General features: G+C 38.1%; 2 protein-coding genes and 1 long non-coding RNA gene across 3 annotated transcripts in view; 2 read left to right on the forward strand and 1 right to left on the reverse strand.

Annotated features, from left to right (window-relative positions):
- LOC125803805 (uncharacterized) overlaps positions 1-2,407 on the reverse strand; it is a 172,366-nt gene extending 169,959 nt beyond the window's left edge. The window contains exon 1 of the long non-coding RNA XR_007440175.1: positions 2,316-2,407. This is a non-coding gene — a long non-coding RNA (uncharacterized LOC125803805). The remainder of the gene's footprint in view (positions 1-2,315) is intronic.
- Positions 1-14,912, forward strand: part of phlpp1 (PH domain and leucine rich repeat protein phosphatase 1) — a 124,884-nt gene extending 109,972 nt beyond the window's left edge. Inside the window, exons 12-17 of the mRNA XM_022678175.2 lie at positions 95-257; positions 1,121-1,251; positions 1,399-1,515; positions 5,431-5,625; positions 7,370-7,598; positions 8,923-14,912. Coding sequence (XP_022533896.2) covers positions 95-257; positions 1,121-1,251; positions 1,399-1,515; positions 5,431-5,625; positions 7,370-7,598; positions 8,923-10,212 — 2,125 coding nt within the window. The 3' untranslated portion in view covers positions 10,213-14,912. The remainder of the gene's footprint in view (positions 1-94; positions 258-1,120; positions 1,252-1,398; positions 1,516-5,430; positions 5,626-7,369; positions 7,599-8,922) is intronic.
- Positions 14,913-17,953: 3,041 nt separating this feature from the next.
- LOC111194245 (calponin homology domain-containing protein DDB_G0272472) lies at positions 17,954-20,312 on the forward strand. The gene is made up of 2 exons (XM_049482063.1): positions 17,954-19,559; positions 19,590-20,312. Exons 1-2 carry the CDS (start codon positions 18,168-18,170, stop codon positions 19,992-19,994), a joined length of 1,797 nt encoding a protein of 598 aa, XP_049338020.1. The 5' UTR covers positions 17,954-18,167; the 3' UTR covers positions 19,995-20,312.
- The last annotated feature ends 3,547 nt before the right edge of the window (positions 20,313-23,859 follow it).

Genomic DNA, 23,859 nt, shown 5'->3' on the forward strand with positions numbered 1-23,859 from the left:
TAATACACAATTATACACATTATTCTATATTAACAATGTGATGGCCAGTGTTAACACACACACACACACTAACCCATGTGCTCTGGTTGTGCAGTAAAATGGCGAAGCTGGAGGAGCTGGAGGAAGTGGACCTGAGTGGGAACAGGCTGAAAGCGGTTCCCACCACCATCCTGAACTGCAGACGCATGCACACACTCATCGCTCACTCCAACGCCATCGAGGTGTTCCCTGAGGTCATGCAGCTCATGGACATGAAGGTAAGATCTCTCTCTCTCTCTCATGCACACACACACACACACACACACACACACAGTATCTCAAAAAAAGTGAGCACACCCCTCACATTTTTGTAAATATTTCAATTTACAGCTCTGGGGAAAAAAAAGAGACCACTTAAAAACGATGTTTCTTTGATTTTACCAAATTGAAAACCTCTGGAACATAAAAGAGGAAGATGAAGGATCACAAGCCATCAAACCACCAAACTGAACTGCTTGAATTTCTACACCAGAAGTAAAGCAGCATAAAGTTATCCAAAAGCAGTGTGTAAGACTGGTGGAGGAAGTGAACGTGATGCCACGATGCATGAAAAACTGTAATTAAAACCCAGGGTTATTCCACCAAACTTTATGATTCCCTCTGCTACTGACAACTTTTATGGAAATGCAGATTTCATTTTCCAGCAGGACTTGGCACACTGCCCGCAATGCTAAAAGTATCAGTTGCTCATATATAATATTCTAATTTTCTGAGACACTGATTTATGGGTTGTAATTGGCTGTAAGCCATAGTCAAAAAAGATCAACAATAAAAGAAATAAATGATTAAAATAGATCACTTTGTGTGTAATACATCTATAGATTTTAGATGCACTAGTATGTATGTATATATGTGGACAAACATGCATATGAACACAATAGATGACATCATCATTTCCAAATAGTATGGAGCTCATGTCTCTATATTGTACAATAAAGTAGATGGAGCACCTTCATCCCAGAGAACACAGTTTTTTCACTGCTCCACAGCTCCATACAAGGGGGGTTTATAACCCTATAGTCAGTGCTTACCACATTGTTTTATATTGTTTAATCACTAACCCCTCTCCCCCTGTGCTCAGTGTGTGGATCTGAGCTGTAACGAGCTGATGGAGATCACTCTGCCCGAGAATCTGCCTCCCAAACTGCAGGAGCTCGACCTCACCGGCAACCCACGACTCAACCTGGACCACAAAACGCTGGAACAGCTGAAGTAAGCCCCTGTGTGGGAGGGTTTCTTTCTTTGTGTGTGAGCTGCATTAGTCATGCACTGATGGTTCAGCTGGGTCTGCTGCAGTGTGTGTGTGTGTGTACAGTATAGTGTGTTTAATAGCGGTGGTGTTTTATTCTCCTGCTGCAGTAATATCCGCTGTTTCCGGATCGACCCGCCGCCGACGTCATTCTCCGCCAGCGAGGCTGCAGGGGGGCCGGCGGTGTGGAGTCATGGGTACACGGAGGCGTCTGGAGTGAAGAACAAGTCAGTAACACACAAACAACACACTGAGCTGCCTCTGTACGTCCTGATTTTAATCTACAGAACCAGTCAACAGTTTGGACACACCTCATTCAATGCTTTTTTTTTGTATTTCTTTATTTAATTTATTTTCTACATTGTAGATTAATATTAACCTTCTTGCATGGCATGCATTTTTAATTTCTCTTTGCTATTTGGGCTAATTGGCACCTGATTAGTGTAAAAACAAAGAATTATCTTTTTACATTTACGTGACGCTGGCTTCATACGGACAAGGAAAAAAAAAAGGCCTATAAATCTTTGTGTTTCAGTTTATCGATGGAAAAAATATATTTTGAGCTGTCAAAATACAGGGGTTGGACTGTTTTAGTGTTTTAGTGTGGGAGGTTTCATGGCTAAATTGGAGCAGCCTGGTGTTCAATCTTCATTAATTGCACATTGCACCAGTAAGAGCAGAGTGTGAAGGTTCAATTAGCAGGGTAAGAACGCAGTTCTGCTCTAAATATTGCAATGCACACAACATTATGGGTGACATGACCGAGTTCAAAAGAGGACAAATTGTTGGTGCACGTCTTGCTGGTGCATCTGTGACCAAGACAGCAAGTCTTTGTGATGCATCAAGAGCCACGGTATCCAGGGTAATGTCAGCAGAACACCAAGAAGCACCAACCACATCCAACAGGATTAACTGTGGATGCTGTAAGAGGAAGCTGTCTGAAAGGGATGTTCGGGTGCTAACCCGGATTGTATCCAAAAAACATAAAACCACGGCTGATCAAATCACGACAGAATTCAATGTGCACCTCAACTCTCCTGTTTCCACCAGAACTGTCCGTCACCACAATAAATTATTGTGGTCTAAAACCAGGTGTTTCAGTTTCATTCTCCAACCCCTGTACATCAGCTCAGAGTTAATTCATTCATTTAGCCCTTAAACAATAGGGCTCTGAGGATCTGACACACATTTTATCATAAACATTGTGTGTCAACATTTTATCTTAATTAATTTTAGACAAACTATATTATATCAATTTTGATAATAGTTTTAGTTGATTTTTGCTTTTATTGTCCATGTCTGCACTGATGTTTTAAAAATTGTATGGTCATGAAAATTTGCCTTAAAGGCATGAAAAATGCATGGAAATTAATTGGTAAAAAAGTGTATAAACCCTGATGATGTGGTTTTTGAGAAAAAAATAAGTCCACATATGAGGACTGTAGTTTTATATATTGATAGAACACAATAAAGTTGCGATTAGTAATAATGTGCAAAACAAAAGTAAAAACAACAATTTTGCACTTTTTGAGCAATATGGCTCATTTGAAGTGCTGTTTTAACATGGAAGAAATTTTAATTCATTTAAATTTCTGAAAAAAATCGAAACTGTGACGTGTTAAACTCTTCTGCCACCACTAGGTGACAGTAAAATGCCCTCATATGAGGACACCAGGCCCTTGTAGAGCAAAATGTAGTGTTGTGGGCTAGACAACCCAAAATGTAATGTCCACACATGTGGACTCCAGGTCCTAGGAGGTTATTATTAAGGGACACGTATGCAATTACATAGATATCAGAATTCAGCGTGTGTTCTTGTAGAGCTTTAAATACAGTTTTTAATATCAAATTTACAATAAAAAAAAATCCTAAAGAGTCAAGTCAAGAGTCAAGAGGCTTTTAGTGTCATTACATCTGAATACAGGTACACAGTGTAGTGAAATTATGGTGGTGCAACATAGAACAGCAATACAATAGACAACATAAAGTGCAAGAGTGACGACAGTGCAACATAAGACTATAACGCTAAATAACAATAAATACAAAAGACGAGACAATTTAAAAGACAGGACACTGCAGTACCGGAAGAAGAAAAGATGGTGTGTGCAAACCTTTGACTGGTACTGTATTTATTTATTCATTTATTTTGTCTGGTTAAAAGTTTCCTACAGTGGTCAATCTAGTTTTCATCCACACAGCACTCTCCTTTCACTTGCCTCCAGCTCACACAGGCCTTGTTAATTAGCTGAAGAGTTGAATCAGGTCTTTAAATGTGGATTAATGCTCCAGTCTGCAGCGTTTAGACCACTAGAACTGCTGCAGTCTGACACGGCACTAAAACACCAACATGCTGAACTACCAGTTCCTCACAGTTTACTCTTTCAAAGTGACAGCACCCGATGCTACTCTTAAACTACCTCTAATTACGTTCATACAGCAGGAAAACTTTTTTTCTATACTGTTCATGCAATCTTTTAAACAAGATATACAGCTCTGAGAGATGAGAGACCACTCTTATAAAGCCTCTAAAACAGGGGTGTCCAAACTACGGCCCGCGGGCCGCTCCAAAAAAGGAAACGGGCCGCAAATGGCCCGCGGGCCGTAGTTTGGACACCCCTGTATTTTAGAAATAGAATGAAAGTTGGCCCGCTGTTAAGCAGGTTTTTATAATGTGAGATTCAAAGTTTGAACGCTAGGTGGCAGAGACGGGCCAAAGAGTCTAAAAGTGGAGAGAGTGCACATTTCTAGCACAGAAAAACAGGGCAAAAGAGTCTAAAAGCGGAGAGAGTGCACATTTCTATTGCAGAAAAACGGGGCAAAAGAGTCTAAAAGCGGAGAGAGTGCGCATCTAGCGCAGAAAAACAGGCCAAAGAGTCTAAAAGCGGAGAGAGTGCGCATTTCTAGCGCAGAAAAACGGGCCAAAGAGTCTAAAAGCGGAGAGAGTGCGCATTTCTAGCGCAGAAAAACGGGCCAAAGACTCTAAAAGCGGAGAGAGTGCGCATTTCTAGCGCAGAACAACAGAGTCTTAAAGTTGCCATAATTAAATAGTTTAATATTAAGAGACATCATGAAATTAAACATCAATTTGGAAAATCTTAGTTTACACAACACTGTCAAAGATAGATAAAGATAGTAAGTCAAGTAAGATGACGTGTAAATGAAATAATCAGGAAAATGTATTATTTAAAGTGGTATATTTCATTATTTGTTTTATTACAGAGTCTGTGGCCCGTGACTTCAAATATATTTCTCCTTCTGGCCCCCAACAAAAAAAGTTTGGGCACCCCTGCACTAAAATGTATATTATTATGTATAAGGCTTTTATAGATGTTTAATAAAATCATTATAAACAATTGAACCATTTTAGCAACGTTTTACAAGGTTTTTGTAAAAGTTAAGGTTATTGTAGAGCCTTTAGATATACTTTATACAACTTTTATTAAAGTTGTGTGAAGCTTTTAGTTAACCTACAGTAAACAGCTCATGAAAAAAATAAGAGATCACTTCAGTTTCTGAACCAGTTTCTCTGATTTTGCTATTTATAGGTTTATGTTTGAGTAAAATGCACATTGTTTTTTATTTTATAAACTATGAACAACATTTCTCCCAAATTCCACATAAAAATATTGTCATTTAGAGCATTTATTTGCAGAAAATGAGAAACGGCTGAAATAACAAAAAAAGATGCAGAACTTTCAGACCTCAAATAATGCAAAGAAAACAAGTTCATAATCATAAAGTTTTAAGAGTTTAGAAATCAATATTTGGTGGAATAACCCTGTTTTTTAATCCTGGGTTTTAATCATGCATCTTGGCATCATGTTCTCCTCCACCAGTCTTACACACTGCTTTTGGATAACTTTATGCTGCTTTACTCCTGGTGCAAAAAATTCAAGCAGTTCAGTTTGATGGTTTGATGGTTTGTGATCATCCATCTTCCTCTTGATTATATTCTATAGATTTTCAATTTGGTAAAGTTAATTAATTAAAAATGAATTAATGAATGCACTCCCATACAGCCTATGATTTCAAATATCTAAGTAGTCCTATCTTGGTTTAGCAAAATGGATGTGCTACCCTTAGAAATACTAATCTTTTTAATTTCTCATATCTGTGTGTGTGTGTGTGTGTGTGTGTTTCAGGCTGTGTGTGGCGGCGTTGTCTGTAAGTAGTTTCTGTGGGAGTAGGGAAGCTCTGTACGGAGTGTTTGATGGAGACAGGAACGTGGAGGTGCCTTACCTGCTCCAGTGCACCATGAACGACATACTGGCCGAGGAGCTGCACCGGACTAAGAGCGAGGAAGACTACATGACCAACACCTTCCTCGTCATGCAGAGGTAACCTATACACAGGAGTCTAAGCAGCTTTTAAACACTAGATGGCGGCAGAGCATCAAAAAAGTGCTGGAATTTTAATATTCTGTTTTCCAGGCCTGGAGAGTGCTGGGATTTTGGATAAAGTGCTTAAAAAATGCTTGAAATTACAATAAATGTACAATAAATAACTATCTGAAGAAGAAATTGCAGCACGTAAAATTTATTTTCCTTCTGCTGTTACTAAACACAATTCTGGTTGAGTTTACATAAACATGATACCATCTCTTGCAGTGTGACAAAAAGCAAATCAATAATTTTGAGTGTGTGTTTATGTATAAATGCTCTAAATTCATCTCTGAATATGACATACTACATTAGCTGCTCAATGCTGTGAAGAAAATTGGTAAATCCATGTGAAGAACACTAATAAATCCATGATTCCTGCTATTTACTAAGTGTTTTTTTTTTTCTCAGTAGTTTTATAGTTTTGTGATATATTGATTATCGCTGAATTGCAGCTACTTGTAAATAAGCTTTGAATGTGTTTGAGAAGTGCTTAAATTTTACCTTGTAAAAGGTGTACGAACCCTGCGTGTTACAGATACTATAGGATATTATAGGAATATTACTTTGGAAATTATTTAGTGCCATAAAGTGTTTTTTAATTCACCAAATCTGGATTATTTCGAATAAAATAGGCCAAATTTACAAAGGTGTGAAAAGTATCTCCATTCATTACTCTGTAGGTAGAAGTACAGATACTAGGGTTTAAAATACTTCTGTAGCCATCAAGCTGCCGGCGCTCAGAGGGAGCAAAATTGGCCCTGCTCCCCCTGGGTGGGTAGATGGCGCTCTCTCCCCACATCGCTCCTATGGTGATGTCTGCAGCACAGGGCATCTGTGAGCTGATGTACCGGAGCCGAGTCGCTGTGCTTTCCACCAAGCATGGTGTGATGCTGCTCGGTAATGCTGCATCAGCAGCAGCTCAAAAAGAAGTGGTGGCTGACTTCACATGTATCAGAGGAAGCATGTGCTAGTCTTCACCCTCCTGGTGTGTTGGGGCATCACTAGTGATTGGGGGAGTCCTAATGAGTGGGTTGGGTAATTGGCCGTGTAAACTGGGGAAAAAAATGGGAAAAATTAAAAAAAAAAAAAATACTTCTGTAGAAGCTGAAGTATCAACTCAAGCTTTTTACTCTTTAAGTAAAAGTGTTTAAAAAAAAGTACTGGTTTCAAAACCCCCCTCCACAAAACACATTTTACTAAAAGCCATAATGACTATAAAGTTCTATTATTAAAATGTTAATGTTGCATATATGCTGATTGTAAATGAATGTATTTTAGTAGAATGTAAATATATTAAAGTTAAAGTTTAGTTGGACTGGAGTTTGTCTGGAGTTCTCTTGAGTCTCTGCACGGATCATCTTCATACTAGACTACATACGTCTGCTATGTTCTTACTGGAGTGTGTGTGTGTGTAGGGGGGGTGCAGGTGTGATGGACCACAGTATAAACCAATAGGGAGTGGGAATGGTATATGTTTATACTTCTCTACATCCAATCACAATCAGATTCACTCTATCTGGATGGAGAGATTTATCTGGATAGGGGTTTTATTAAAGGATGAGAAGCTGGAATGAAAACGAGCTGAAATGAAATAGGAGTAACGAGGCTGTTTTTATTAAAGTGTAAGGAGTAGAAAGTTCAGATAATTGTGTGAAAATGAAAGAAGTAAATATATTGTGTTCTCTTTCTCTCCACACAGGAAACTGGGCACCGCTGGGCAGAAGTTGGGCGGATCGGCGGTGCTCTGTCACATCCGGCACGACCCGACGGATCCAGCAGGCTGCTTCACGCTAACCGCCGCCAACGTGGGCAAGTGCCAGGCAGTGCTGTGCCGTGACGGCAAGGCCCTGCCGCTGTCTCTGCTGCACAACATCGGCCTGGAGGAGGAGTACAGCCGAGTCCGGCAGCACAAGGCCATCATCACTGAGGTAAACTACAGTTAACACTGCGGCTATTAATTACTAGTTAATTTCAATAAATTAGAATATAATTCAAAAAAGTTACTTTATTTCAGTAATTCAGTTCAAAATGTGAAATTCCTATATTATATAAATGTTTTACACACAGAGTGATCTAATTTAAGTGTTTATTTCCTTTTTTGTTGCTGATTTTGGCTTAAAGCCAATGAAAAAAAATATATATATATAAAAATAAAAAATAGAATAATATATAAGACCAATTGGTACCTTTGGCAGTGTGCCAAGTCCTGCTGGAAAATGAAATCTGCAGATTGTCATTGGCTGTAAGCCATAGTCACCAAAAATAGATCACTCAGGGTGTAATACATCCATATAATACATGATTTTTACATTTGTAACTGAATTACTGAAACTAAGTAAGTTTTAAATTATATTTTAATTTTTTGAGATACACTAGTTATAACAATAGTAATAATAGTTTATAACAAATAACATAAACAACAGCTATATTTTAAGCAGTTATCATAACTGAGGTTAACTGCAGTTAGCATTGTAGCTACCCATATAATCACTGCGTTAACCTACAGTCAACAGTGTAGCTACAGTTTTTTCACTAAGGTAAACTTCAGTTAGCATTGTAGCTACAGGTATCACTTAGATAAACTAATCTTAAGCAATGATTACTGATGTAAACTGCAGTTAGCATTGTAGAATGATTACTGATGTAAACTGCAGTTAGCATTGTAGCTATAGTTTTTTTCATTGAGGTAAACTGCAGTTAGCATTTTAGCTATGGTTGTAATCACTGAGGTAAACCGCAGTTAGCTCTTTAGCTACAGGTATCACTTAGATAAACTATAGTTAGCATTGTAGTAGAATTATTGATACTTAGGTAAACTACAGAAAGCACTTTGGGTCAGTACTATTACAAGTAGATCACAGACCTTTTAGAAACATTACTATTACTGACTAAACATCAGTTGTTTCTTTAGCTGCCATTACTGTGGTACTGTGGTTAAGTCATTACCAACATTAAACCACACTGTTAGCCCTTTAGCTCATGTTATCACCATTAAGGTATAAAACAGCTAGCTACAGATTTACAGCATTAATTAACATTAATACTTACAACAGCTAGCATTTTATGTACAGCAATTTCTGAGGTAAAATGCAGCTAGCAGGCATGCGTCACAAGCAACTCATCAGTATCTTACAGTAGCTTTTATCAATGTTTTATGCATGTATTACAATTTTTTTTTACTTTACCTAAAAAATATTTTCACTTTTTTTGGATTTTTTTAACAAGTGACCATTCTTTCTTTTCCTTTAACAGGACAACAAAGTGAATGGCGTGACTGACTCCACTCGCATCATGGGCTACTCCTTCCTGTACCCAGCCGTGCTCCCTCGGCCGTACGTCCACACGCTCCCCCTCACACCCCGAGACGAGTTCTTCATCCTGGGCAGCCGTGGCCTGTTCGAAGCTCTAGACCCGGACGAAGCAGTGGAGGCGGTACGGAAGGTTCCGGACGCTCTGGCCGCCGCCAAGAAGCTGTGCACTCTGGCGCAGGCGTACGGCTGCACGGACAGCCTGAGCGCTGTGGTGGTGCAGCTCAGCGTGGCAGAAGACTGCTGTTGCTGCTGCTGTTCCTCAGCGGCTCCTCAGCCTCCCCCCAGCCCTGGTCCGGGTCTCTACCCGCCGTCGTCCTCGTCGGCTGGCGTGCCACCGTCCTCCTGCAGCGAGATCAGCTCTGAGGTCAGCGCCTCGGAGATGAGCTCGGAAGTTGGTTCCACCGCCTCCTCGGATGAACCCCAGATTCTGCTCCAGGAGGCTCATCTCCACCTCCACCAGCAAGCCCACCAGCCCCTGCAGACCAACCTGAACAACCGCCTTCTCCCCTGCTGCTCGCTTCACCCGGCGTCCTCCAGCACGACAGCTGCCACCTCCTCTACGGTGGCTACGTCCATCATGGCAGCTGCCAGCTCCTTCCAGCGGCAGCTGTCAAGCGCCACCTTCTCCAGCGCCCTTTCCGACAATGGCCTGGACAGCGAGGACGAGGAACCCATCGCTGGGGTCTTCTCCAATGGAAGTCGAGTGGAAGTAGAAGCAGATATCCACTGTCTGCACCTCCTGTCACCTCCACCTCCACCACCTCCTCCACCCTGCACCCCTGAGGCACCTGAAGACACTGGTCCTACTGATCCAGCACCAGAAGCGCCAACTCCAACAACAGTGTCAGCGTCAACTCTTGCGTTAACGTCAACCAACGCTGAAGGATCAAATTCTCTAAAGCAGAACGAGAAACCAGGGACTACTCCTACTCCTGGGATGACCAACGAGGTTCTCAACAAAACCCTGGCAGGGAAGAGGAGAGGGAACGGCTCGGTTGCGCCGCAGGAAAGGAGCCACAACTTGATCGAAGTGGCAGCCGAGGCGCCTTCCAAAAAAACTGGTGGATACTTCACGGCGCCGGCGCAACCGGACCCGGACGACCAGTTCATTATCCCACCTGAGTTGGAGGAGGAGGTGAAGGAGATCATGAAGCAGCATCAGCAGGAGCAGCAAACCAGGCCCGCCAAGAGCGGCGACCAGCCGGCCGACTATTACGACACGCCGCTCTAATAATTCAATTAGAAAACAGATACTCGAAACCATCCCCAGTATAGCAAGAGAGGGGTCATCACTTTTGGTCCTGAAGGCTTAGATAGAGTCCAGCACAGTTATCTCCTGATCCAGCTAACACAGTTTCCTAACATCATCTTAGCTCAAAGAAGGTTGAGTACTGGGCTTAAATTAGGGCTAAAACTGGCTTAAACTGACTCAAAGCTGGGCCCAGGCAATTCATTGCCTGGTCAGTCCTGGGTTTCCCAAAATCGTCTTAGCTCAAACATGATTTATCTTAAGGCTGCGACTGAGTACTGGGCTAAAATTAGGGCCAAAACAGGGCCAAAACTGCGCTGATCCCAGGCACAGACAGTTAAATGTCAAGTCAATTCTGGCTTTCTCAAAAGCATCTAAGCTCAAAGATAAAGAGGTGAGCGAGTACTGGGCTAAAATTGGGCCAAGAATGGGCTAAAACTGGGCTAAAGCTGGGCCCAGACAGCTAATTGTCCAGTCAGTCCTAGGTTTTCCAAAAGCATCTTAGCTTAAACACAATTGAATGTGCTGGGCTAAAACTGGGCCGGAACTGGGCTAAAACTGGGCTCAGAAAGTTAATTATCAGGCCAGTTCTGGGTTTCTCAAAAGCATTTTAGCTCAAAGGTGATTGATTGTGCCTAAAGGGGCGAATGAGTACTAGTCTAAAACTGGGCCAAAACTGAACCAAAAATCTGTGCTAAAACTGGGCCCATACAGTTCATTTTCAGGTCACTTTTAGGATCCCCAAAATCATCTTAGCTTAAAGATGATTAATTGGTCTTAGAGGGGCAAGATAGTATCACAATGAACAAAGTCTTTCTCTATTAGTTATTATAATTATAGCACTAAGCTGTTTCTAGGAAACTGGGCCAGAACTGGGCCAAAACTTGGCCCCAATCAATAATTACCAGGCCAGTTGTTTGTTTAACAAAAGCATCTTAGTTTAGAGATGATTTATTGAGCTTAAAGGTCCGAGAGAGTATCACAATGAACACTTCTCTCTCTCTACTAGTGATCATAGTTATTATGATCTTAACACAATAACTACCAGGTCAGTTCTTTGTTTCCTATAAGTATCTTAGTCCAAAGACAATCGATTGATCTTAAAGGATCTATACTAGTTATCATAATCTTAGCACTAAGCTGTTTCTGAGAAACCGGGCCAAACCAGGCCAAAGCTGGGCCAAAAATCATTGATAACCAGGTCCACCTGAGCAGGAACTCACCGAACTGTGCTGGACTCCAGCTTTCCATGCTTAGAAATAAGGGTATCCTTAAGGGTTCTTTGTAGGAATCTTATAAAGGATGGAGAACTATTTTTGTTAAAGAGATGTATTAGAAAGTTTATAAAGATTACAGAATCTCCATATACTGTAAGGATTTATTCCTAGAACTGCACAGCCATGCCAAGAACCAATCAGGAACCTTTATTTTTAAGAGTACAGGACCAAAAGTCATGATACCTGAGCACCTAGACCAGCGATCTGCAGTTTATTTCTCTTGGAAGAGAAGGCATCCTCAATTCCCACCTGGATCAGGCTGGATCAGGTGTTTTAGGGATTTAACAGTGTTAACCGTGGTGAAGTGTGAAGCACCTCTGCACTGTTTTCCTAGCTGTGGCCAACCTTACTGTGTGGAAGGTGAATAGAGGAGATGGTAAGGAGATAATAAGCTAATTCAGGGGTGAGGAAGGGAGAAATATAAACCTGAAATTGTGAAAAAACAGTGTGTGCAGGACTGGCTATTGGACTGGCGTTTGGAAGCCTTTATTAAATATGCCACAGTATAGTGTCCACAGTATTGGTTTCAGGGCTGGACAGTACAAAACTCCTTACGATCTTCTGTTTTTCTTATAAAGAGGAATTCCACCAGTTTTTGGAAGCGTCTGCATTTAATTCAGTTATCAAGATAAATAGGAATGCACTGAATATTCATATTATAAATTGTAGTTTTGTAATTGAATTTTCCTAAAAAAAAACAAAACAAGACAAAATAACACATTTAGGCGGTTTAATTGATGCAGTGGACAAATATTCATAGTTTCAGTTTCAGCAAATATATTTAATTTCGATGCATCCTTATGAGATAAGCTGTAGAAATAACAAACTCATGCAGAGTTGTTTGGTGTGATAAACCTTGTCAAGCTATAATCGTGGGTTTTCGAATATTTCACTAAGTTGTTTTACATTGTATTACAATATTTAAAGACATTTTCCCATGCAGACAAACTGCACCAGTCACAGCAGATTTTCAAAACTGTTCTCCAAAAATCTTTGTCATCTAAAGTCTGATCATTAGTAAAGTGATATAGTCATTTTTTTTTTTTACTCCGTGTGCTATGCTCTAAACGTTTTAGATCATGTACCACCCACAGTCTACGCAAAAAACTCAAAGTATTGGCTGTAAATTGGATGTGCGGATACTGATGTTGAGGTAAAACACAATGTAAAATTCAAATTACAATAAAAAGGCTGCAAAATGACATAAGGATAAAAATGTGATCATTTTAAAGATAATGTTTTAATCAGACAATAACGATTTAGCATTAAAAAAAACATTTATTTGGTGGTGTACCAAATAAACCTTGGGGTGCTTCACAAGGTTTATACAGTTTTAAACACATTTAATGGCAACTTGACAGTAGAAGAAGGAACAAATATATTATCTTTATATTGCGGTCATTGTAAAAGGATTCATTTCTAGTCATTTTGGAGCTTCTTTTTTTGTGAGAATGTATTCATTCATATTCATTCCGATTTTTTTTATTTTTTTTTATGACATTTTGATACAGTTCATACAACTAGAACAACAGCCAGACAAGGTTTTTGTATGACCTTTAGATCAAAATCTTAGCTCAAAGCTGGCATTATTCAGTGGCTCATGCTTCAGGAAGCACATTATCAGCTTTAAAAGAAAACACCAGACAACTCTGAATGATTTTATATTTCAATTTTTACATTATAACAGCGTTTAGCTGACGCTCTTGTCCAGAGAGACTTACAAGTTTGTTCCTGTTACAGTACTGGGCCAGTGTAGTGTTAGGAGTCTTACCCAAGGGCTCTTATTGGTGTAGCACAGCTTTCAGTCACACAGAGTAGGAATTGAACCCGAATCTTCCACATAGTAGCTCACTGGCAGGCGAGGGTGTTATCCACTGCACTGGTGGAGTTTCTCTTCATGAGAGTAACATTTGATGTAATGTAACGGTTTATTAGTAATAAGTGAAATCAGGTATTTGGTATTTTTGGTGTCCTGTATTAGTGGCAGCCCTCCACACGTGAGACATATGAGACATGAGACATATGAGCTCTCTCGCTTTAGGAAATAAGGAATTAATGCGTATTTATATGGAATTAATGCCACTTTAGACACTTTATCGTGTCCTGGATTAGCGCTGTCGCAGGATAAAACATGAAGATGCTACATTACGTTAAGCAGCCTGCGGTACTAAGCCCATGTGAAGCTCATGTGAAGCCCACATGAGAAACATCACCACGACGACCCGAGTTCCTTCAAGCCAGCCAGCCAATGGGAACGCACATCAGCCAATCCCTTTAAGAGACTCCTCCTCCTCCTCCTCCTCCTGTTATCTGATCCTACCCTGCCCTGCACACTACTCTGTGCCACACCCTTTAAGAGCTGAAGCAGTTCACTACTGATCTACTGATGACTGTTTAGGGTTTATTTACATACCGAAAAAAAAAAAAAAAAATCAGTGTCTCTCTAGAACTCAACAACACTAGTCTTGTTGCGAAAGTTAACAACGCATTATTATTACCACACAACGAGAATTCTGGATTTTCTGATTCTTTTTTTTATTGCTATTATTATTTTAAACTTACCATATCTTCTTTTTTTATGTGAGGAAACGAATGCTGCAAGAGACTTCTTAAAGAGATGATTTACGAAGAAAAAAAAATAAATAAGAAAAGCAATGCTCTGAATCGTTTTTTTGTTTTAGTTTTGTTTTATTTTGTTTGAAATGGATGGTGATGCGTAGTACACACCAGTAATACCACGCTTATCTGTTGTAGATAGGGCACTTATTATGTAAGACTGTATTTCTTCACTAAATCAAGGCTTCGGGCCTGTAAACGTAGAAATTTAGTAGTAATTGGAAAGACTAACTCCTAGGAGTTGCTTACTCTTTTTATGGTGACCTAGTCACTTTTTTACTAATCTTCTCTGCGAGAAATGGTGATTTTTTTCGTTTTTGTTTTGTTTTTTTGTTTTTTTCGTTTCGTTTTTTCGTTTCGTTTTTTTTTTTCCAATGATTGTAAATAAGAAATATTGTATACGGATGCTTTTTAAAGGAACTGTGTGTCTATGACAAGCTTATTCCTTCCTCATACATGCAAGAACACATCTGTATTCCGATCATTGACACGAATAAACAGACAGACAAACAAACAAACAAAAACTAATGGAGGACATGAAAATGAACTGCACATTATGCTCAGTCTTGTCGTCACTGTCCGGTTAACCACAAATACACACACAGACACAGATACACACAGGTATACACAAACACACACGCACAGATTATACACAGATCATACTCCCTTTGTCACCAGCATGACTGTCAAGTCCAGAAATGCAAACAAAGTTTATCTATTAGGAATTGTAAGCAAACCACACAGAAAGTTCCTGTTTTTGTTATAATAAATCTTAAATTTATCATTCTACCGCTTCTTGTTTCTGTTGCATTTTTGAACACATGGGACATCTGGGTTATTATGTAGGGGTGTAACAGTCACGAGTCATGGTTGAGTTGCATGAGTAGTATTTTTTACATTGCATGCATATGAACTTCAGTAACGTCCCATTGGGTTTATCCCTTGTGTGGTGTTCAAATTTTTGTTACTCGTTTACTTTGTATTTAATTCAGCAAAATTAAGCAATTTTACATTAAAATGCTTTACACATGCTTGCTTCACCTAAATTGCGAGCAATATAAACAGCTTACATGCTTAATATTTGCCCTTTACCCTTTCTTTCAAAAAGTGCTACACTTTTTTTTATTAGTTTTTTAATAAAATGTAAAAGAAAGATTAGTAGTAGTAAATTTGTTAAGTTTCAAATTGACAAATGAAGCAAAGGGGGGGGGGAGTGTACAGTGTGTGTTTATCGAAAATGTGTTTTGATATATGTTTTTCACAAAAAATGAGACAATGCCAATGAGTTTGAGTTAGAAAAAATATTTTTTTTGTATCATTTGATGAAAAATGAAAACAGGTCCCACAGACCCGAACACCACACAAGGGTTAATACTGTATGTGTCATGCAGGCCAAGCCAAGCAAGGACAGATGCTCGCAGATACCAGCAGGTAAAAGGGCAAGCCAAAAAGAGTGCTAAGAATTAGTGTTGTGCGATATGACGATAAATATCGTGGGGACGATAAAAAAAAAGTGTCTATCGTGCTACTTACTTTCTATCACCCCTATCGATTCTACAGTAATTTCATCTATTATTCATGCAAATATATAAAGTAGGCTACGATTAAATGTATTGGCGTGGTCACTTTGCATAAACTCAGTTTATATAAGTGATTATAAAGTAATCTTCGCAAAAAAAAAAAGCTTCATAATGTGGTTTTGCGACATGACGCTGTTTTACGTTTTTTGACGGTCACGCGCAGACACGTGGGTTTGCGACGTTCTTTACGTTATTAAACTCATGAGAGCTGAACAATGGAGACGCATTGTTCTTTTGAAAAAAATTAGCTACTGCATCTACCTCATCTGTTTTCATTTAATACATATATATTTCTGCAATAAAAGGTAGTAATTCTCATTTGCGAAAGTTGGGTTTAACGTCACTTTGAAATAAAGTTGGAAAAAGTCAGCAATGATATTATTCTGTCATATTTTTCGAAGAATCGCCCAGCACTAGTAAGAATACAAAAATAGGTCTGCAACGGTAAACAAACGAAACAGAGTGCAAGGCAAGAGAGTAGTCAGAAAACACAAAATGGTTCAGTAACAAAGGAAAAGGGGAAAAAAAAAATCAAAAGAAATGCGTAGTAGAAGAGTTAGCAAACTATTTACAATACTCCGCAAAGAGCTAAAGAACAAATGATATGTAGCTGTGAGGTTAAAATTGGTTTCTTAACTTTCCCATTCCACCTTAAATGTAATTTGGCTACATAACTAGCTAGTCAGCTAGTTAGCTTAGCTTTTCTGTCAAGCACCATATTAAGTATATTATAGTAATATACCAGTATAATAAATTATAACACATGAAGCTGGCTTTTATGTTAACTGACTAGCAGTATTGTGGTAAACCACTTTATTTTTGTAATTGTTCTTGATTCATTAACAAATAAATTTAAGCTGTGGGGCTAGAATGTTTTTTTTATGTAATTTGGCTGGATGTCTAGGTTAGGCTAATTACCTTTAGCTAGGTTAGCTAGTTAGTTAACTAACCTAGCTAACTAACTAGTTAACCTAACTGCTAATAGAGAGATTGGGACTATATATATATTAGGGGTGGGCGATATGGCTCTAAAATAATATCACGATATTTTGGGGTATTTTTGCGATAACGATATACTTGGCTATATAGGATAACAGAAAAATAATTCATTAATTTTAGGAATATAGTATAATAGTATAACAGTAGATAGCCAACCAAATTACATTAAAAAAAAACATTCTAGCCCCACAGCTTAAAATCACTTCAGTTTTTATATATATATATATATATATATATATATATATATATATATATATATATATATATATATATATATATATAAAATATGGGCCCCATTAGAATATAACATCTAGTTACACCACCGCAAAACTATTTAGGGTGGAATGAAATTAGCAGTTCTGCCTTAAACTGTGCAGACTGCTAAATTACAGCCAGGTGGAGCAGATTGTGCCATTTTAGAAGAGCTAGTTTTAGCATTGTGGATTCAGTCTTAAGTGGAAAATGCGAACATGAAGTGACTGTGTGGTGCTTTTTAAGGATGAAAATGAATCAAACAAGGTCTTTTTTTATTTATCTTAGCTAAATAATCTAGCTTTAAAAGTGTTGACAGAAAAGCATGCAGTGTGGCTGTGCTGGTAGTAGAGAATTAACACTGAGGGAGTTTAAAAAACATACACTCTGTAGAGTTTTTAATTTAACTCTAGAAATAATAGAATTAACACTCTGTAGATAAAAAACATACTTAAAAAAAGTATATACACCTGCAACAAATACAAAATACAGTTTAAACCCAATTAAAACCGTTTTATACATGTTAACTAGTTTACTCAACCAAGTTGAAGAAAAACTATTTTTCACTGAAATATTTAAATCCTGAACTTCCCCATCTAAATGTAATCCATAAGGGTTAAAAAAAAATAAAAAGTACTATACAGCTTTCCATCAGACTTTTTGTTTACAGAATAACTCAGCATGTGTTGATGTATAGATTTAATATAGTCTTCAATATTATATTTTTACATTTTACATAGAAATAAAGAAAAAACATTGAATAAGAAGAAGTGTGTCTAAACTTGACTGGTACTGAACATTAAAACACAAATTATTTATATTATCAAAATAAATGTATTGATATAAATATTAATAATATTAATATTAATAATAATAATAATAATAATAATAAATTTGACACTTATAATATGTAGGAATAAAGACTGCAGAGGTATTTAGCTTGTGATTCAGACCATAAGCGCGCGCACTCTCTCGGTCTCCACACACACACACCCGCACGCACGCGCCCACGCACGCACGCACACATACACTCGCGCATGCAGACCTGTCCATCTTTCGTCAGCGCGCGCTATGACGTCATAGCCGGAGAACGGTGAATACCCAGGAACGTTCTACTCCGCGGTCACTTTGAGGTGCAGAGCGCACGCATCTCTTTATATCAGTAGCCTATCGATATCTAAACCCAGCGACTGAGTGAGGACTGAAATCCAGCATGTGGTACCAGGTAATCCGAGAGCACCTGGAGGTGAAGTTCATCAAGGAAAGGCTGTGGCTGGAGGAGCGACTGGAGAGGCTTCAGGACATCATGAGGCGCGAGGCGCACATAAGGATGGAGCAGTTTAAGAAGCAATGTAGTAGTAAAGATCTGGAAAGTAAGCTAGAAAGTGGAGAGAGAAGGGTGGAGGAAGAAAAGGTCACACAGGAGATGACCGATAAAATAAAAGCTTTAGAGACAAAAATGGAAGAGCTGATGAGGCAGGAGGAGATAAAGCAAAGAGTCGGAGCTCTGGAGGCAGCGACGGAGGAGATGAGTGAGAAGCTCAAACAGGAAGAACTCAGGGATAAAGTCAGGGTTCTGGAGGCAACAGTAGAGGCAGTAATGGAGAAAGTTAGACAGCTGGAGAAACAAAAAGAGGAATGCCAGGCTCTGTTGAAGGAACACAAAGAAACGGAGGTGGAGAGACAGAGAGCGGAGGTAGAAAGAAAAGAAATAGAGCAAGAGAAAGAAAGGCTGACAGAACAGGAAAGGAGTCTCCTCATGGAAGTGGCCCAGCACTGGAAGAAAACTGCTTTAGAGCAGCTCGAGGAGATGAGATGGTATCGAGAAAAATATCAGACAGAAATAGAGCTGTTGACTGAGATGGAGAGAAAAGCATTAATGTCTAAAAAGGACAACAGCTTTATGAAAGAGCGAGTGAGGATTGAGGAGGAGAGAAGGAAAGCATCCAGTGACATTGAAGAGATGAAAGAGAGACGAGAGAAGATGCTGGAGGCCGAGAGAAAGATTGTAGTGGAGAGGTCGAAAAAGATGGACCAGGATTGGATTAAAACTCGGATTGAGATGCTAAATATAGAGGCCGAAAAAGAGGTAACTGAGAAAGAAATGGAGAGAGAGAGAGCAAAGCAGGTGTACAAGGAGAGGCAGTTTAGAAACGAGGTACACAGGCAGAAGATAGAATTGGAGAGACAGGAGAAGAAGAAAATGAAGATTATGGACAAGGAGTGGAGGAAAATTGAGGAGGAAAAGGAAGAGATCGAGGGTAGCTGGATGGAGGTACAGGAGACGGGTATAGGGAAGAAAAAGGAGAAGAAGAAGGACAAGAAGAGGGAGGAGATAGAGGTAGTCAACAGACTGACCGAGATAGAAATAGAAAGAACTGAGGAGAAAAAGAAAAGAATGGAGGAAAGGAGATTGCGGAGAGAGCAGAGGGCAGAGAGAGAGAGGCAGGCGGCTGAAATGAAGGAGAGAGAGAGGCAGGAAGCTGAAATGAAGGAAAGAGAAAGACAGGCCGCAGAAATGAAGGAGAGAGAGAGACAGGCAGCTGAAATGAAGGAGAGAGAGAGGCAGAGACAGGCAGCTGAAATGAAGGAGAAAGAGAGACAGGCTGCAGAAAAGAAGGAGAAAGAGAGACAGGCCGCAGAAAGGAAGGAGAGAGAGAGACAGGCAGCTGAAATGAAGGAAAGAGAGAGGCAGGCAGCTGAAATGAAGGAAAGAGAGAGGCAGGCAGCTGAAAAGAAGGAGAAAGAGAGACAGGCAGCTGAAATGAAGGCGAGGGAGAAGAAGAAGCCGAAGAAGGTGAGGTTCAGCGATCCTCTAGAGATTGGTCCAACCAGGCTGAAACCACAGCTCAGAGAGGAGTGTAAAAGCAGCCAATCCACCACAGCTGATCAAACATCAGAGCTGAAGACACTCAAAGACTCAGAGGAATCAAAGCTGCCTGCTCTGAAGATTTTTACCAGTAGCAGGAAAACCAAGCTGCTGGATTCGCACGAGCAGTTTGATAAAGAAATGCATGAGCTGCTGAACAGCTGTGAGTAAGAAGACCAACAGATCTCCTTCAGAAACATCAGCCAGAAAAATAAGACCAGCGACAACAAAGAGGAGATCACACCCCTTTTCTTTTCTGGAGTTTCCAAGAACTTCACTCCAAAAATCAGGATTTTTTTCAGGATTCTCCCCTCTCCCTTCTCGGGCCCTGAGTAATCAGGTCTAATTTCCCCTCCACTACCACGCCCATGGGAGTAATAGCAAAGCAGCACACTGCTGCCACCCCCTCAGAATTAATGTGCTGCCTGCAAAAATCATACTGTAATTTATATGTACTTTATATTTAATTAAATAAACACTTTTTATATTAAATAAACAAAAAAAAAATCATCAAATTCTCATTTCTTGTGAAAAACATCAAAACACATTTTCGATAAACACACACTGTACATGTGTACACCCCCCCCCCCCCCCCTACACATTTATATTACATACAGTATGTTTGGCCAAGGGCTAATAAACATTGCTTCATTTGTAAATTTGAAACTAAACAAATTTTCTACTCATATCTTGAGTTTAATTCATTTTCTTTTACATTTTATTAAAAAACGAATAAAAAAAGAGTAGCACTTTTTGAAAGAAATGTAACATAAGAAAGGTAAAGGGCAAATATTAACCATGTAAGCTGTTTATATTGCTCGCAATTTAGGTGAAGCAAGCATGTGTAAAGCATTTTAATGTAAAATTGCTTAATTTTGCTGAATTAAATACAAGTAACAAAGTAAACGAGTAACAAAAATATGAACACCACACAAGGGTTAAAGGTTCTTTAGTGAAGGTGAACACTTTATTTAAGAAGCATGACAGTTCTTTGCCAAGGTAAAATATTGATCTACTAAAAAAAGGGGAAAAAAAAGTAATTAAAGTGAAGAGTTCAATGAGAATTTTCTTATGTTAATGAAATTGACAAATTACATAAGAAGCCTTACCTTCATCAGCATTTTTGAAACATTTTTGAAAATATCCTAATTTATTGAAAAAAAAAATATGTTCTTAAAATTATTTTTTTATATGTTGGAAATCACATCTTGTTAACAATATTTTAGAAAATTTAGCTGATTAGGTTAAAACTTTATAGTTTATACAATACATAATTATGAAGTTTCATCAATTTCTTTTTATAGTCTAACCTTCATCATCATCATTTTTGGACCAAAATGTCCTAATTTATATATATATAGAAAATCTGAAAAGCGCCTAAACATTTTCCTGGTTTTTACCATATTTTGACCATTACATGTTCAATTGAATAATTAAAGTGTCTTAAATTAATTGTGTAAAGGCTTCTAGGTAATATTAATTCATAGAATTGACTCTGAATTATTTAATATTAGAGTGATAAGCCTTCAAATTTGAGTATGTAATTTCAGGCGGAAAATGGTAAAAATAGGCTTGGAGCTTAAGAGGTTAATGTAACGTGATTTTGGGGATTTTATAGTCTTAATGTCTTGTTCGTAAATTAAATTTTGCACATGTTTTGAAATTTGTGTTTTTAGGCCCAATGGTCAAACTATTTTATTCAGATGTACAATTTACTGTTATTTATTATTGTATTTTGCACATTTTTAGTCAAAAAAATGTTCTATTGATGCCAAAGATATTTTGAAAAAAAAAAAACATGGCATGGATTTATTGCATTTTGCGAAAAAACGAATAATTAAAAAAAAATAAATCTTTAAATATTAAAATCTTGATTTGATTTTTTTGTGTTATTTTAACCTTAGTATGGTATTTAATAGTTTGAAACAGAAAACGGTTGTTTTCAGCCTACCACTTTCTTGCTAAAGAAAACACATTTTTACTCAAATTGATAAAAATGGATTTATAAAGTTTTGGAACCAAACTCTTCATATATATAAATATATATATATATATATATATATATATATATATATATATATATATATATATATATATATATATATATATATATATATATATATTTAAGATTACTGTTTAAAAATCATCTTCAATATGATGCATTCTCATTGTAAAAATTTAATTTCTCTCAGATCAAAGTATACATGGAAATAAAGAACCTCAATTGATGGTGTATCTGAAATGCACACTCTTCTGCTTTAGCCCTCAGGTCATTTACCTTAGATCCAATTACACAATAAGCCTAAAGGCTTCCTGAAGCTCTTATTAATTATGAGTTCATATGTCTGATATGCTGAGTGTGATCCAAATATTTTAATAAATAAAAGTATTATTTAAAAAAAAAGCAGCAGCATGCAAGTTTTTTTGAGAAAAAGGTTGGAACCAATTGATGGCGTCTTCTGTTTGCAGATGATTCTTTAGTTGAGAAGAGTTTATATTTTCACCAGACAATATACACTATATTGACAAATGTATTTGCTCATCTGCCTGGGATACAGTGATCTACTACAGGTAAGAAAAATTGAAGTGACGGTGTTGTGCTGAATTCAGCACCCCCGCCAGGAAAAGCACCTTCTCTTCTGAGAGCATACACACCAATACTTTAGTCTTATATATAATACTTAGTCTCAGCATTTTTGGTCAATTTTTGAAAGTGTCCTGTTTTATTATTGGAATTTTTTTTTTTTAACTAATCAAAAATCTGAGTTTTTGGTGTGGAAGATCCATCGCAAGTTGTTATAATAAAAAAAAAATCTGAATATTAAGCTAGTAGAGTTACCCAAGCAATATTCATCCATTTATCACATAAAAACCTGTTTACTTTTTTTACCAACACTAAAACAATACATAAAACTATAGTCTTACCATTATGAGCATATTGAACCATTTTTGTGATCCAAAGTGATCCAAATTTTGTTAATTTTGTCAAAAAATTGCTCCTTTTTGTATGAAAATGGCTATATATGATGTCAAATCTTCAGTATCTTGCATTTTCTTCTTAAAATATGTTTTTTTTTTATGTGGGAAATCTATCACAAGTGTTTGTAATAAACATTTATTTAGTTATTTAGTCAGGTCCCACTTGACTATAACAGTGATGAATTGTGCAATCTGACACTGATCTACCTTGCCTTTGGAGTACACTTTCAATTTCTGTCTTTTTGGTTACCATTTCTATTTTCTGCATCTTTAATTTGACAGTTTCCCTGTTCTGGCCATGTCCAGGGAGGTAAAAAATTTAAATATCATTGAAAAAAAATTGTGAAACTCATATTTTATATAGATGTATTAAACACAGAGTGATCTATTTTGAGCGTTTGTTTCTTTAATTGCTGATGTTTATGGCTTACAGCCAATGAAAACCCAAAAATCAGTGTCTCAGAAAACTAGAATATTATATAAGACCAATTGGTACTTCCTTAGGCAGTGTGGGCAGTGTGCCAAGTCCTGCTGGAAAATGAAATCCGCATCTCTATAAAAGTTGTCAGTAGCAGAGGGAAGTATGAAGTGCTGTAAGATTTTGTGGAAAAACAAAACTGCACTGACTTTAGACTTGATAATAAAACACAGTGGATCAACACCAGCAGATGACATGTCTCTCCAAACCATCACTGATCATCAGTAAATTTTACATTTCATTTAAAGTAAATTAAGGGATCAGAGTCTGGAGGAAGAGTGGAGAGACACACAGTCCAAACTGCTCGAGGTCTAGTGTGAAGTTTCCACCAATCAGTGATGGTTTAGAGAGCCATAGAGATTAGAGGTGTGCCAAAAAATCGATTCACATAAGAATCTTGATTCTCATTTACTACGATTCAGAATCGATTTAAAATGTCCCAAAATCGATTCTGAGGGGCGGGTTTTAGACTGATTTTGGGCTGGGTATTTTTGTTGGACCTGGCAACCCTGGGGATAGCGCTTGTCCCTTTGGAGATCTTCCAGACACACACAGAGCGTAGGTGTTTGAGAATCACCG

This window comes from Astyanax mexicanus, chromosome 8 (assembly GCF_023375975.1).
Source record: "Astyanax mexicanus isolate ESR-SI-001 chromosome 8, AstMex3_surface, whole genome shotgun sequence".
NCBI lineage: Eukaryota > Metazoa > Chordata > Actinopteri > Characiformes > Acestrorhamphidae > Astyanax > Astyanax mexicanus.